The sequence below is a fragment of the Haliaeetus leucocephalus genome, unplaced genomic scaffold (genome assembly GCF_000737465.1).
Source record: "Haliaeetus leucocephalus isolate CR32 unplaced genomic scaffold, Haliaeetus_leucocephalus-4.0 Scaffold135, whole genome shotgun sequence".
In the NCBI taxonomy this organism is placed as follows: Eukaryota; Metazoa; Chordata; class Aves; order Accipitriformes; family Accipitridae; genus Haliaeetus; species Haliaeetus leucocephalus.
This window is the reverse complement of record NW_010972571.1, coordinates 431768-447958: the sequence shown is the minus strand read 5'-3', so window position 1 is coordinate 447958 and position 16191 is coordinate 431768. Positions and strand designations below refer to the sequence as shown.

General features: G+C 41.3%; 1 protein-coding gene across 1 annotated transcript in view; it reads left to right on the top strand.

The window, feature by feature from the left end:
* Positions 1 to 5238: 5238 nt before the first annotated feature.
* Positions 5239 to 16191, top strand: part of COLQ (collagen-like tail subunit (single strand of homotrimer) of asymmetric acetylcholinesterase) — a 29557-nt gene continuing 18604 nt past the window's right edge. The window contains exons 1-6 of the mRNA XM_010585907.1: positions 5239 to 5275; positions 6823 to 6935; positions 8681 to 8785; positions 11327 to 11371; positions 12087 to 12113; positions 13803 to 13874. Coding sequence (XP_010584209.1) covers positions 5239 to 5275; positions 6823 to 6935; positions 8681 to 8785; positions 11327 to 11371; positions 12087 to 12113; positions 13803 to 13874 — 399 coding nt within the window. The remainder of the gene's footprint in view (positions 5276 to 6822; positions 6936 to 8680; positions 8786 to 11326; positions 11372 to 12086; positions 12114 to 13802; positions 13875 to 16191) is intronic.

Sequence of the window (16191 nt, the reverse complement as noted above, 5' to 3'; positions counted from 1 at the left end):
TGGTTTCAGTGAAAGGATGGGAGCTCCACCAACAAGCGATCTGAAGTGCTGTAAAACCAGCTTATTCTCTATGTACTTGTAGACAGATAGTGCTTGTAGGCCTCTGCTCCTAGTACAGACAGTTCATTTGTGGGCTTGTCAATATTACCAAACCCCTGCACAGGAAGGGAACAGTCTGTGACTTCGCATTTTAGCCTCCTTTCATATCAGGCACAGAGGCTTCCCGTGGGTGGGCTGTGTTGGCACAGTAGCACCAGCAGCATGATTACAGCAAAAGAAACCACTACTCTTAGTTAAAACTATAGAAAAATATCATTTGTGTTTATACAGGAGGAAGTCTGATGTCAGGATAGCCCATGTATCCCTGCAGTCTTTAACTCTTGGTGCTAGGATAGTGTGTGACAACAAAATCAGGGAACATTCAGCTGTAAGGCAACATAGGACTCACCCAGGACACACACATCCAGGAGACCTATTTCATGCTGCAGCTCAGGAGGTAGAAGAGAACTGGGACAGCCCTTCAATTCTAGGGGGAATTGTTTGAGGAAGATCAGAAATGGGCAAGAGAGGAAAAACCTCACAGGAATTAACAGACCCCAGCCTAGATGTTCTGTTTCTTCCCTTCTCCTCTCCAAGGAATCACTGCTTTAATGAAAAGGAAATAGGGAGGATGCTTTCTGTAGTCACACTACTGTAATGGTAAAAGGGCATTTGGGATGAGAAGATGGATGTAGGAAGAATGCAGAAGAGGACTGAGTGGGGGAAAGAGAAAAGAAGCTGTTAACCATTTTTCTCAGGAACTAGCCAGCGCGTGTGCATGAATGCATGCGCCCAGGGAATGTACACAAGTAAAGGGAGATGCTTTGCCTAAAGAAGGCAGTGCTACAATTTCAGTTTTCTTCTACCCAGGGAAAAGTGTCAATGGATTTTTTTTAGCTTCTTGAAACAAGTCAATACAGAGTTATTTTTTGTGAAAGGCGTGAGAATAAAGTCAGCTGGGCTGTGAATCTGCTGCCGCAAGGGAGTCATGAGGAATTAATTTAATCCATAGTAGCAAAGTTTAAAAGAGGAATTTGAAGTCTTTCTGAGCACACAGTGGAGCAACATCAAAGTCAAGTACATGTTTGATCTATGCCAGCACTGACAGATTATGATCTTGCAGTTGCAGAAGGGCGGCACTGGTGTCTCTCAGCTTTGTTTCTACTGATCCCACAGATAAAGTGGGAGAAGACTGTCTGGCAGCAAATGACACGTAGAAGTCTCTTGGGGCTGATGCAGCAGCCATTTTGCATTAATCTTTAGGCTTTCAGGCTCTTCTACAGATTGTAGTAGATTCTTAGGCTTTCATACTTACAGTATTTATAATATTGTTCTGGTGTGACAAGCAGTTGGGTTTTATAATCGAGTTCATAAAATGGTTGATATTGTGATTTACCAGACTGGAACTCCGTTTCTGGCATTGTAATTGAGTCATCTGTGGCTTTGCGGGGTGTTACTTACCTTCCCTGTGCCTCAGTTTCTCATGCACTGAAGGGGAGCACATAGAGTTGTCAACATCATTTAGCAGCATCTAGAGCTCTGGACCTCTGCAAATAGAAGGCAATAGAAGGAAAATTGCACAAAATAGCCCTGTTGTGGTTATTGGGATTTATAAGCCATGGGTTTATTTTATAAACCCATATTATAACCCACTGAAGTGTTACACCCATCAGATTTTATTGGGATTTTCCTGTTCTTGTGAAACTGGAGCACAGAGCCAACCCAAGCAAATGCTCCTCTTTCTGTACTGATCTCAGAATTTTCCTTCTGTGGTCAATCTGCGAGAACAGTATATGATCTTTTGGCATATGCATTGCCCTCCTACACGCACATACACACAGATTAAATGTCTGAAGTATTTGCATATAGGGAGCAAAAGGCCTTTCCCTCGTTTAGAAATCTCACATGCCCCTTTGTTTTCCTGCGTCTTACCCTTTCTGCAGCATTCTCTAAGGCTGACCTGCAAAGATGCAGCCGCCTCCCTCTCGCCAGCCAGGCTGCGAAGGGCTTACCTGGGGCCTCACTGCCTGTGAGCACACAGGGAGGTACCGGGAGATGTCGGGGGCCATGGGCTGGATATTAGGTGGGGACAGAGGACAGAGCGTCCTTGCTCTTCCAGCCAGGTGAATACCGAGATCTGCCATCCAGGCAGCGTGCCAGGGTTTGTGCCGTTGTCAAGTTTTTGAACGTCGATTGATTTTAAATACTTTTATTTATTCATTTATTATGACAGCCTTTGAGCGTGTACCAGCTGGTAAAGTACACATTACTGCTGCCATGGCCCGTAGCCACTTTGGGGATTAAAAACTGAGTATTTTCACATTTTTATGAGTTTTTCCTGGCTGAAAAGAAAGTTGCAAGCTTTCGGCTGGTTTTTTTTCATTTTCTGTCAGAAAGATGGGGAATTAATTTCTAATCAGCTTGCTCTGTTCCTTTAAGACTCTGAAAACCAATTTGAAGCAAGAGGAAACCAGAAGTGGGCGAGACCTGCAGCCCCACGTCTCATCCTGTAACTCCCATGGGAGCTTCATAGGTCACTGCCTCCTCCACACAGACACCATTACCTAAGCTGTAGGGCTTGATATATTTCTTTGACATATTTATATTAGCTGATTTATAGGAAAAAGATATATTTAGGCCATCAACTATAAGGTCTAAGTTCAAAAGGGTACTGAGAGATGCAGACCATTCGCCAACCTGACTGTCCGACCCAGCTCCAGACACAAGCTGTATTTCCAACTCTGCTTATATGTCCTCAAAGCACATTTTGGGTCACAAAGCTTTGTAAAACACATTTTAAAGAAGTATGTATTGTTAATGCTGATGCACGTCTTTGGGGTTTTAAAGGAGAGCTTAATACCTGCATCTGCTCTGTAAATAAAGGATTTCAACCTGTATGGCTCTCAGAAGGCACCTTTGACAAGCTCTTAAACTTTCCTAACTTAAAAGGAAAAACTGCCTTAGTCACCTTGCAATAGATGTACAGAATGGTACCAGGTGGCTGCGGCCCCTGGCATGCTGCTCTTCTTGCAAGGAGGGTAAGTGGAGCCTGAATGAATGACAGCAAAGCAGATTAAAAGTCTCAGTTTCAGCTGGACAAGCCTACATTCATTAACTGACTAGTCTGCCCAGCTTGTTTATTACTAATTCTGAGCACCATCCAAGTGGGAGAAACACCTGTGATGGGGTGTCAGCCATCAGAGATGTCCATCTAGCAGAGTCCTGCCCATCACAAGCTGCCGGCCACCGGCACTGCTGTCAGGGCGACAAGCCTCTGGATAGCAGCTTGGCTTCCCATCGGGACCTGCTGGATGAATGTGGTCACAAACAGGAAGGGAAACACATGTTAAATACCTTTTTCCTTTCTTGTCCTTTCCTCCTGACAGTTGGCCTACAGCTTGTGATTTTAGGGTAAAAGTCACTTTTGTGGTTTACTTATGATTTTTTTTCAATGAAATCCTGTAAATCTAACATGAACCCAGGACAGCACTTCTCTGGTACCTCCTTTGCAGCTGTGGGGCATTCGTAGGGTGAAGGGCAGCTCTGGGATCAGCTCTAAGAGGGCTCAGAGGCCTCACATGTGCCCCGCTCCAGGGGCTCAGCCTGGGTGAAGGCTTCTCTCTGGCTCTGCACTGGACCATCTTGGATAAGAGTTCCCAAATTCCAGCTGCGGTCAGAAGCAAGCAGTCTGCAGGAACAAAATGAAACATTGCAATGGCTTGTCTAATATACATTATTTTCTGAAGCAACCATTGCCAGTATACTCATAGATTTGTATAGTCACTTTCGTGAACTAGATTAACATATAGTCTGGACTGTAAAAATAACTCGAGTTTGAAAATGATGAAGACTTTCTATTTTAAAGCCGACTACTATAATTTTTATGTTCTCTGGAAAGAACTGCCACTTAGACAAGTCCTAGAAGGAGTTTTTCATTTTGTCTTCCTTCTGTTATTGAATACGTTCTTTGATACTGAAGCTGTTGAAAGAGCAGTTTCCATACAAGATATGTAAACGCACACTCTGTGTAGACAGGGTCTTCATGTTTCACAGAAAACTATGACAGTCCTATTCTTGGGCTGAGATTTTTTCCACTGATGGGGACTGCAGTATTCTAAAGCTGTGTTTAGCAAACAAAGCTAACCTGGAGCCTAAAAATATACATTGCATTTGCAGAGAGCCTGTAAGCCTCTCAAGGTAATCCTTTTGTGATATAAAACAAGCCAATACTGTAATGGTTGTACCTCTTGAAGCTATTGCAGTTACAAAATCTGTACCAATGAAATGCAGTGCTTATTGGAAGATCAAATTATAGCAGTCACACCTGTAGCGATTCTGTGATTCATTCATTTTTTTTGCTCCTTCTGCTGTCGTATTGCCTGTCATATGTGCATGTAGGAGGTCCTTGGGTCCAGGACCAGCCTTTTCTTAAATACTTGTTTTACAAATACACCTTCCAGAACATAGCCATGGTTAATGATGGAGCCCCTGAAATATTAACTACCCACATCTTTATATAGTTGATATCTATAATAGTAATTAGATAAACTTTTTTCTTGTTTCTTCATTGAGATCAGTACATGCTATCACCATTTATACCAGGAAACCTAAATTGGGTTTCAACCTAACTTGTGGTACAGTAGTATTAGAATAAGACTACAAAGACTGAAATCAGTGGCTATTTTGCTACCATCTTGGTTAGCTATAGTGTTTTTTCGCAATAAAACCTGTTCCACAGAATTTCAAACTTTGCTGCTAAAAAGGAAAATCCAAATATTTAATAACCCAGGACTTGACTTTACTCATGAGGACATGATAAGTATCCTATTAAAGCTATAGATGTGCATCTATATTTAATCTCATCTTTGCAAAATATTTAAAGAACAACACTTAAATCTTCTCTTTTTTTTTTTTTTTTTAAAGTAGCAGTACAACTGCAGTAATACAAACATTTTTCTAAAGTGCCTGGTAGTGATCTCTTAGCAAATAAGCCACATCAGGCCAGCTTTGATATTCTTATTCTTGTTGAATGATAATAATCCTATTGAAATTTAGCTAGATCATGGAATAGGGTAATACTAGGAAAGAGTGATGATGTTGGAATGTGGCCTAAAATAAAAAAAAAAATCACATTTTATACTGTGTTAAATTACAAGCTGTCCATTGCTTTAATGATAAGCAATTTAGTCCCAATGCAATATGTTCAAATACAATCCTGAAACTGACAACCCCAGAAGTATGTGTGGTAAAAATTGAAGACCTTAGTTACAGCTGCATAAGAGTGATTGAATTCAGCATAAGCCGATACAGAACTTAACTCTACGTATCTTTGTATTTTATTGCTTGTGAGAACTGAAGACAGGCGAACTCAAACCTTTGCTACTTTTTAAAGGGCATTGGCATTTTCAGTATGTATTTAAATCTTTAAATGAAATGATATATCTCTATTTTTTTAATAAATCTTCTGCTTTTCTCTTAAATTGAAATCTCTGGTTGAGTTTCAAACTTGTGAGGAAAAGTGGAGAAAGAGTCTTCTTTATGGACCCTTTCAGACTTTAACTGACTCATCTCTCAAAGGCATCATCACAAATAGTGTTTTGATAGAGAAAAAAATCCGGATAATATAAACTACCCCTGAATGCTGCTGAATCACACACCTCTGGGCAGCTCTTTTCTGTGCATCGGGACTGAGAAAATGCTGTCCCCATTAATGCGGGATGGTGGAACTGATAGAATACATTTTCAGAGACATATGAAAAATTAGAAGTATCTCCGTCTCCTAGAAAAATTGTCTTACCTTGAGATGTGACCAATAGCCAGCCTGCAATTGATTTGCACACAAATCTAGCAATTTTGTCAGGTTTGTCTTCCCAGAAACTTAATTTAGAGATTTTCTATTAATACCAGATACTTCACCGTAGGCTTTTCTTCCTACGGTATTTGGCTCCCTGCCACCCTTCAGTTCACAGACACCCATTCCTTCTGCCACTAGCCAGAGGAAGAAACCAACAGACATAAATAAATGTTTGCTGTCCTTGGCAAAACCTTTTCAGAAGGCCCCCACCCTGATTAGAGATATATTTCCCAAGGAGTAAATAGATTCCGGGGAAAAAAAACCCCACCACAGTATAAATGCATCATCTTCACATCCTTTTTCTGTGAATCTTTGGTCACAACTTCTTATATTGTTGATGGAAGTTTACAGACCTGTCAGTTGATGACAGAGCTATCAGCTAAATCTGGGTTGCAGCGTATTTATTCTTAGGGATGATGCACGAATCAGAAATAAAGCAACTTGGTTTTAGTCCCAGGGGAAATATAAGCAAATGTGCTGTGGAACCGCTTCCCGCTCTGTTATCACAGAAGTGCCCAAAGCGATTCGGTCCACAGGGAAGGTTGGTGGGCAACAGCACAGAGTGATTCCTGGTGGCACGCGGGCTGTAACGGGATCGAGAAAATGCTATTTCTAATACACTTTTGGAACAGAGGGAAGAGAAAGCAAGAATTATTTCAATCTAATTTCTAGTGTTGCTTACCTGAAATTTTCCAAAATCAGCCTGTGTCATAGCCACATTAAGAGCTTAAAGCTCTGCATAACCTTCAGCACAAGAAGGAACTTACAGACTTAAAGGTCCACCTGGTTTCTTAAATCCCCGCTTGGATTACAGTGTTACAAGCAATGCACACAGGATGTAGGAAAATCCTGTCGAATGGAAACTCCTCTTATTCTGTAAGAAATGTTTGTGGTGTTCAAGACAACAGATGAGTGTTTGTATTGAACAGATCTCCCTTGTTTGGAACAGAAGAAACAGCTCAACCACAGAGCGTGCTGCTTCCTTGGCCCTCCTCCACCACCCCTGTTTCCACCACCGTACTTCAGGCATGGCTGGAGCTCTGTAAGTGTGGCCCAGGAGCCTTTCTCTTCTTTTTCACATGACTTTTTTGATGTATGACAAAGACTGAAGCATCCTCTCGAGCACTGCTTCATGGCATCACTCAGCAAACCCATCTGGCTGTGTTGATACAGCTCTGTTAGGACAATCATTCAATATCCCAGACTGGGGCTTGAAGTAAATCTCAAATAGATCAAGGAATGAAATGAGGCTGGGTTTGTTCAGGCAGTTAATTCAATTAACTTAAAATATTCTCCTTAGTCTGTTTTGGGAACTTTCTTAGAGTAAGACAATCCTGAACTAAAGGAAATGGCAATGCAATAAACCAAGAAAGGACAGAAAAGCCTTAAATCACCCTGTACAGTGATTTCAGGGTATACATTATGTATGTGTCCTGTTTTGCATCACATTTGCCTGTTACCCAGTAGGTGAAATGAAGGTCCCAAAATCCTCCTATGGAATCTATTCCTGCGATTTCATTTTGCAGAAAGAAAGACATGTTTGAGTTGCTGGTATGGAGTTTTCACTCACTCACCCACCTATGCACATACCTGCTTTATATGATTTATATCCATACACATATGTTAACATATGCAACATACAAGATACAATGGGTATATGATATAGCAGTTTGCCCCATTACTCTTATTGCCAGGGTCTGTTAACACCATTGTATTTTCCATCCCAACATTAAGAATTTTTCTACTTACTCAGTAATTCCTATTTCTTAATTCTACTATTCATTTACCATATACAAATACTGCAATTATTGCTAGTCTTATGTAAATAATCATTAGTAAGACGTCTGACAAGAACTAACCCAAGAAAAAATACAGTGTAAAATCCTCCATTGTCTTCAGAGAGATCAGGACTGAGGTCAAGGTACTAATCCCCCTAAATCAAAATCTAGTTGCCTCCCTTTTCTTCATCCCCTCCCTGTGCCTTGATTTCCACAGCAAGGAGACCCAGAGACAGGATCTCCTTAGGAATATGGTGTACTCCTTCAGTGAGGATGAGGTTGGCACCAGGGTCCCTGAGATTGCCCCAAGCAGCCCAGAGAGTAATCTGGGCATAAAATCACCCTTCACACCATCTCCCCCATAAAAACACGAAATAAAACTAAGTAGTAACTAGGAGGGTGGGAGCCACGTGAATTCACTACAAGCAGTTTGTGCTTTGGAGTCTCTAGTTGGAGACTCCTTTTGTCACAAGACATAAATAAGCCAGTTTACTCATGCAAGCCTAATTCTGAAGTCAAAAGATTAGACATTCATTGAGCATTAAAGACGTCGGCTCTGATCTGCAGTGAATAAATGCCTACGGGTTAGTATCTTCTGGAGCGAAGTTCGTGCTGCCTACAGCCTCACTGAGCGTAGCCTCTATTTTTAGAGCAAAGACACTATTTTTGGAGAGGACCTGCTACTTGCAAAGTGGGATGGAGAGAGCAGGGTCAGGTCTAAGAATAGGCCAGGGTCCCACGCTGGCTCGGAGGGGTGCACAGCAGCCTGGCCGCAGTGTGCCTCTGGGAGAGGAGGAGGAGGAGGAGGAGGAAGTGTGGGGCAGGACACTGCTGAAGTGCTAATGTTCAGGCATCCATGAAGATAACCTTGTGACAAACCCTGGGCTTCTCCCTAAGGGAGTGAATAAATTCTCCTGAGGCCCTAGTGTTTGGTGGCTGGTTTTTTTATGCATTTCTCCAACAGGCTATGTATGGCTGCATGTTCACTTGTATGTTTTATGTTACGTAGAATCTGCTTGCCTTGGATATGAAAGAGTTGTGTCGGGAGCTCCAGCTAATAGAGGCTTCCTCTCTGCCCAAATCGCATTGCCCTGCAGGGCCTCCTGGCCCCCAGGTGAGTGATGCATTTGCAATTAAACCACATCATTCTCTCCAAGGTCCTTACAAAGCTGTAAACCATCTGCAAATGCTTTTTACCACTTACTAAACATACCGAGCTCTGACTTAATTCATTGTGATATGACTATGCATAGATCATGTAGGCTTTTTACCCTATGTTCTCATCCCTGCCTTGCATATTCCAGTCGGTTTCAAGTTCACCCTTCATTTTTGTGTAGTTTTACAGTGGGTAGCACCCATCAAAAATCTCAGAGGTGCCATCACTTCCTTCAGAGGCTCTTTGTTAGCTTTTTCTTTGCTTTAGACACTGTTGTTCTTTATATGAGGGAAGGAGCCCATGGAGTGGATGCACAAGAGGTGCAATGAACTTGAATATTAGTGGCATACATCCCTGAGAAGGCAACCACCTACAGTAAACTTCAGAGACAAGGAGGGGCTTCAGGAGGGCAGTGGGATGGGATTCAGGAGATGTGGGGTGTCCTAGCTTGACCTGCAACATCTCTGCCTCTGACTTTCTGGGTAGCCTTGGGCCAGTCTTTTTAACCTCCCATTTAATTTTCTACAATTTGTACGTTCAGAAATCTTCTGAAGGAGGTCAGAAATCTTCTGAGGAAATGGTCCACCTCTAGGGGGAAGGTTTTTGCTAACATATCCATAGTTTGGAGAAGATCACCCATCTGTCTTTCCATTCCAGTTTGTTCCCTCCAAAGAAAAATGAAACTTTTCATGGAGACGTACTTCCAGTTTCTCCTCGGGCACAGGTGGTCCCAATCTATGTGCTGTGCACGGTGCTTTGGGACAGTGATCTTCCTCGAGGTCCCTGGGTGCCTGTTTTATAACAATACAGCTAATAGCAGGCATGACACAGGACCTTTGCTGCAGCAAAGCTGTGACTGAGGCTTTAGCAGCCTGAGAAGTTAACAAGCACCAAAACACTATTTAGAAAGTATGGACTGTACATCACAGTAAAGGTTCGGTTATATGGCAAAAGCTTAGCTTTAATTATCTAGAGGTCAATACTTCAGAAGGCATTTGTAAATAGCCTAGAAGTTGCAATGTGAAAGCCACAAGGTCTTGCTTTATGAACCTTGACTTCATTGTTCTGCCATTTTGTCTTTGCTGAGATGCAGGATGAGGCTGATTCATTTAGCATGTGAATCATAAGGTGCAGAGAGCAGCGATGGGAAGCGTTTGTCCTGTCCTGTATTGAGAAAACTCTTCTCTGCATTACGGAACAGCCCTGCAGTGTGGTTGGCCATGATCCAGAGCTGCAGTACATGTGAAAGAAGCAGGTGTTGTTTCAGTCTTCACTAGACTGCCTTTTTAAAAAAAAAATCCTCTTAATACTCTCTCTGACTTAAATTGGAAGAACAGTAATATTAATTCTATTGTTCTACAAGGTCCATTGATACAAATAACATTAATCTTGCAATCAAATGATCTATGATCCCTCCAAGAACATTTTTTAAATAGAGTGGGCTGGCAGATTTTATCACAACAGCAGACAGTAGGGTGGGTATAACATGGCTTCAGAATTTTTAATTATAAATTACAGGACTGTGTGTTGTAATGGGACAATGTTAGAGCCAGAAGTCTGTGGACTCAGAGGTGAATTTTAACACTTTTTCATAAGAAGGAGAATTAGATTTGTAATTATATAACTCAGAGTATAATTCCTCCCATGTATAACCTAAGGTAAAATGAAAGAAATAAGATAAAATTTGGCTCTGACTCTAATAGGGTGCATTCTGATTTACACTATTGAAAACCTAAAATAACTCTACTGATGAAAATAGTTGGAGTAATTTGCATTTGAATGTACACTTTGCTCCTATTCACGTACAACTTGCATCATGTTTTGGACAGTATAAGACAGCCAGGATCCAGACCTGACGTGAGTGATTTGTACAGTGAATCTGATGCTCAGGCTCATGGCATTCTAAAATAAAAGGTGGTCTGTGAACTGAAGCTTTCTAGAAACAAAATTGTTTTTCTGATTTTTTTTTTTTTCTGAAACGGGGTTCAAGGTCTCCCTGGATTAAGCAGTCTCCTGAAAGGAAAATCAGCCTCATTTGAGAGAGACAAATATCCTCAGGATTCAGAAGTGGTGACAATCCTCTATGTCCATACCACACTGCAGAGCCCATCCCACGTGTTTTATGCCATTTCCTTTACCACCCTTTTGGCTGACCTCCTTTGCCAGCTGATGCAGTGTGTCCGTGTCCTCATTGTCGCTAATTCTTCAGGACTCCAATAACTTCTCATCTTTCCTTTGCCCCAGGCCTTTTTTCTTGCTAGTTTTCTTCATCTAGATGCCCCTGCACTTCTCATGTCGGTCCAACTCTCCAGTCTGCCATTCAGCAGTGGCACAGACCTGGCATTTAGAGGTCACGTCCAAACACCTCGTCCAACACCCCAACCTTGTGGGTTCACACTGTTCCCAGGAGACACCTAGAAGGTCAAGGGCTGAGGGAAGACAATGACTAGTGCCTCCTTACTAATGCAGTTTAATAATAGCATTCACTTTTCTCCCTAGGGTCCACAAGGTATTCCTGGTATAATGGGACCAAAAGGGGAGAAAGTAAGTGTCTGTTGTTATGGAGTTTGGTATGTTTTTGAGGGGCAAAGAAAGAAGGGGGAGGGAATGTTCACTTTTTTCCTTGTCTGGTTAGTGAATGGTGGGCCTTAGGGATGTAGGGATTTGCTTTAATTTGAATGTAAAGCTGTGAATTGGTTTGAAGCTATAATTTAAAGCTCCATCTTTCAGTGTTCATTTTTCAGTCTTGGAATGTTTTTTGTGGCTTCTCATGATAGCTACCTCTGTCTAGAGTATGCGTTAAGAAAGCAGCTCAGGTGCACAAGTCAGTGATCTTACTGATCTGAAGGCCTTTGAATGCCCTGTCCCTCTGGAAGGACATGAGAAGCAGAGCTCTCCCATGTACTGTTAATTGTATAGGTCAGCTCAGATGTTAAAACTGGCCTATATGTTAAGTTTGGCTTCAGATCTGCAAAACATTTGCTCCATGATGATGCTTAAAGAGCCTTATACCTGAAGCTGGGCACATAATTACATGCTTTGCTCTACAAGGGGATGACTGTAGATTTAGGGCTGAGAACACAGGAAAGACCAAGGAGCTCTGTTAAAGTAATTCTTCTCACTTTACCTCTGGAAGCAAAGTCCTGAACACAAAGATATTCCCAGCATTTACTTATTTATTTAATGTAAATGCACTGACTAATGAGTCACTGTGCTTTGTGTGGTGCCTCTGAGACTAACATACTCCTTTCTCTGGCAGGGGGAGATTGGCCGGCCAGGAAGAAAGGTATGAACAAAGGTGCTGCCTCAGAAACCTGTCTAATACTTGACATGTAGCAGCTGTCAGAGAGGGGTGCAGACAGTAGTTAAATAAAAATCAGCTAATGTTGAAGTCTAACCTGTTTGTGCTGCTTTCCCTGGTACCCAGGGTGGGTGGTATGGAGCTCTGGGTGCAGGGCTGGAGAGCTGGGCCCTCTGGCTTGGAGAGCTGTCCCAGCTGGTTTGAATTCGACAAATTCCCTCAGTAAAAGCCTGCAGCTCTGGCCAGACAATTAAAACAGAGTGGGAAATTATCTGAACTATGTCTCTGTGGACAGGGGAAGCAGAGTACATGTATTAAAAAAAGCCCAAAGTAAAATAAAACTTTTTACTCTTCCAAAGTCTAAACAAGGCTTGGCCAAACACCCCCAAAGGAGGAATAACCATTAATGATTACACTCACAGAGCTTTGGCACAAATGCAGTATGCTGACTACAATCCCATGCTTGGTGTCATATGAACCATGATATATTGTCAAAAATATGCACCCCTACATGTGGTGAAACAGAATACGTTATCTCAGTCGCTAAGTACCTCTATTTAATGTAATTAACTTTAAAAGAAGTCAGAAATACAGGATGAAATCAGAGATATGCAGGGGGTAGTCACTAACCAGGAAAAGAAGTACCCTTCTAATAATATGCCAAGGATTTTAACACCCTTCTAATAATATACAAAGGATTTTAACACTAGCTACCTATCAGTAATTCAAATAAATATGAAACACATAAACAAAAGAGGTCTTTTTCTTTAATCTAAATTGCAAATGCCTTACTGTAAACAAAAATAGTACTTCTTATATATATTCAAGTGTTCAAATCAGCAATGTCTTAGAGTCACCCACCAACCTACAAGAGAGTGCAAACTTTAAACACAGTACATCAGTACTTACTCTTCTGACAAAAACTAGTACGTCCCAAAAGAGAGGTTGCTCAGGTTGGAAATAAAACAGTATATCTCTTGCTAAAACCTGTCTGGCTCATAGGAGGTCACTCTTAGCCCCAAATGTCATGATGACGTTTCTAAGATTATGTTGTCAAGTGGCATAAAGCAGCAGAATAGCACTAATCTGCAGCATTTTAGGAGATACACAAAGAGTGATTTACAGGCAGTAATCAAAATAGATAAATAACTATATGTGTTGTAGTTACTGCTAGTCATATAGTAGCTAATAAAGAGCAATTATAGCTAGTAATATGAGAATGTTCAGAATAGGAATAATAGTAAATACAAATAAGAATATCTTAGTTAAAGATTTGGTTCTGTTAATGTAAATTGGATTCATACTGACATAATTACATGCAGGTCTTTTTTATTTACATCCTATTATTAAATGAAAAGAGGATCTAAGTTATTGATACTGGGTTTTTAGGATTATTATTTTGATTGCATGTAGATTTACTCTGTAGCTGATCTACTTATTTGACTCAGTATAACCTGGTATTTTCTGTGAGCACACACTTGCTCCAGTAGCATCAACACCAACTGTATTATGAATATAATATAGTAATTTTTTTGTATTGAAAACAAGGTAAAGAAGAATTTGCAGGTCTTTTCCTGAAAAGACTTTATTCCTCCATATCTCCTGTCTGCAGTGGAGGCCTGTGTGTAGGAATGATGTTACATGAATCATTGTAATCGATGTTTTCTGTTCAAGGGTAGACCAGGTCCCCCGGGTGTCCCTGGGATGCCAGGACCAGTAGGATGGCCTGGACCTGTGGGACCGAAGGTAAGACTAAAATTCACATGGAATATAACCTGTTCAACATCATGATCTGAACAGAACAGTTGTCTTGGGAAGTCCCTAAACCACTATCTGCTGGAGGCTGGGAAGCTGCAGCAGTGCAAGGACAGTCTGTGCTTGTCCCGTTTCTTACACTGCTCTGCAAAGACCTGCCCAGTCTAGGGTTAGGTTACTCCATCTTCAGCCTAGCCCCTGTAGCACTTCTTATGTTGATTAAAATATGTCAAAGGGAATTTGAAAATCAATCTAATGAAGACTCATTGATAACCACTGGTGTCTCACAGTCACACGAATCAGTGTTTCAAAACTGATCACCATCTTTATGACTGTTCTTTTATGATGGTCTCTTTGCCTGAATGTCTACTTCTTGCAGTGTAACTGTGTGCCCATGCGATCAGAGTGAGAATAGCTCACTGGTATCAGGAGAAAGAGATTACCAACCATGAGGATTGCTGATCACATCTTTGAAGTTCATTCCCATACAAACAAACACCCATTCCTGTGATTTTTAATAACCAACAGCAAAAGAAATGGCAGGACAGGCTCTGCTACTGCAGAGTAGTTGCTTCACCTGCATTTATTACAAAAAAGCTGCAGGACAGTCCTTTACTGAGTATTATCTTATGCAAAAGGTATACAGCTCTTCTCAAGAGCCACAGTATATGGAGTTTCTACCGGGACTTTTGAGATAACTTGCTTTTCTTCAAACCAGTATGCATCAGACAAAAGGACTGCACACAATGTTTAGTTCAAAGCTACATTTTCCAGTAAATCTTTGACCCTTTATTTGCTCCATGAAGGTTGGTGCCCCCACCTCAGAGTATGTGATGCAGTAGCTCTTGCTACTGCAAGAATAATAGTAGATGACTTCTGAATTCAAGCCATATCTGGGAAGCAGACCCTCTAGCTCTTCACAGCTGTGTTAGATGAAGAACATCATATTATAGTATGTGGAAATGTAGGCAAGCAACAGCAGAGTATGTACTTAAAAGAAGCCAATGTTCACTTTGAAGTGTGGGATGGGAAATTGTGTGTCCCCCCCAAATGCATTGTGTTTTCTTTTGTTTGTGATTTCCCACAGTGAGAGCAGTCAGGGCAGAAGGAAGGTCCAACTCCCTCCTTCCCTCACAGTCAGTACTGAGAGCAGAGCAGTCAGAAAACTCATTCACTTGGCCTTTTCCTTAAATAAGCTCTGGTTTTATTTATGAAGTCTTCCTAATTTTGATTTTATCTCCTCTTTGACTATTGCTATGCTTTTTCTTCACACTCCTCACGTTCAGTAGTAATTCAGTAGTAAGCATCCCTCACATTCAGTAGTAAAGCATCCCTCACATTCAGTAGTAATATTTTTGCCTATACTTTGCAAGTCTTACTTGCTGTTTGATTCCAGTTCTTCTGCTTTTATTGTCTCCTCTGTTCTTTAGATGGGTTCACACTTTCATTTCTTCTAGTCTTTATAAATTTTGGTTTTATGCCTGTCAATGAAGACTCCAGTCAAATAGAGGCCAGCAGATCTCTGTGCTCACTTCCATCAGTTGTGTCTCCTTTCTCTTCTTCTCATCTCTGATCTTCCCAAATTTGTGATACTTCGCTATAGTCATTTGCTGCATCCTCTTGCTGTAAATCTCCCTCTGTAATTCTCACCTTGTTTCAATTTTAAAGTAAGATGCTGCTTGGGTTTTTTTCTCAGTACCATCTCTGTGCCTTCTACTTCTTCAGCTGGGTCTCCTTACTTGTCTTCCCTTTCTTTGACACAACCTTGATCCAATCCTTATTTCTCCTACTTTGTTTCTTCAAGTCTTTTCTGAACTTCTGCCGGGGCAGCAGCCAATGTGAAAATTCTCTCCATTTCTAGGACAGTGAAAGCCAAAGGAGAATGAGAGCCAACTGTATTCTGCTGGTAGCGCTGCTGCATGTTTGCAGGGACTACTCCATATTTCACACTAGACATAATTATCTGACAGCAGACAGAGAAGTTGTTGTAAAGCCTTTTCTTGATTTACTGGCTCCAAACCACTGTAAAGCACATGATGTCTCAGAACTATGACAAAAGTAGTCACTATGCCTCTCCAAGCCACAAAGGCTTGCAGCAAAATACTTTCCTTTTCTGCAACTCAGTGGAAGTGATGCTGGGTAGAGACAATGCACCTTCACGCAGAAAAAGGATGCACTGATGATGCTAATTTGCTTGCATGTCCTTTAATAGCATCTGGCAAAACTGAAGCACAAGTTACACACTCAAGAATATGCAAATAGAAGAATAAGATAACATATGAGGACTCAGGCGGAATATAATTGCAAT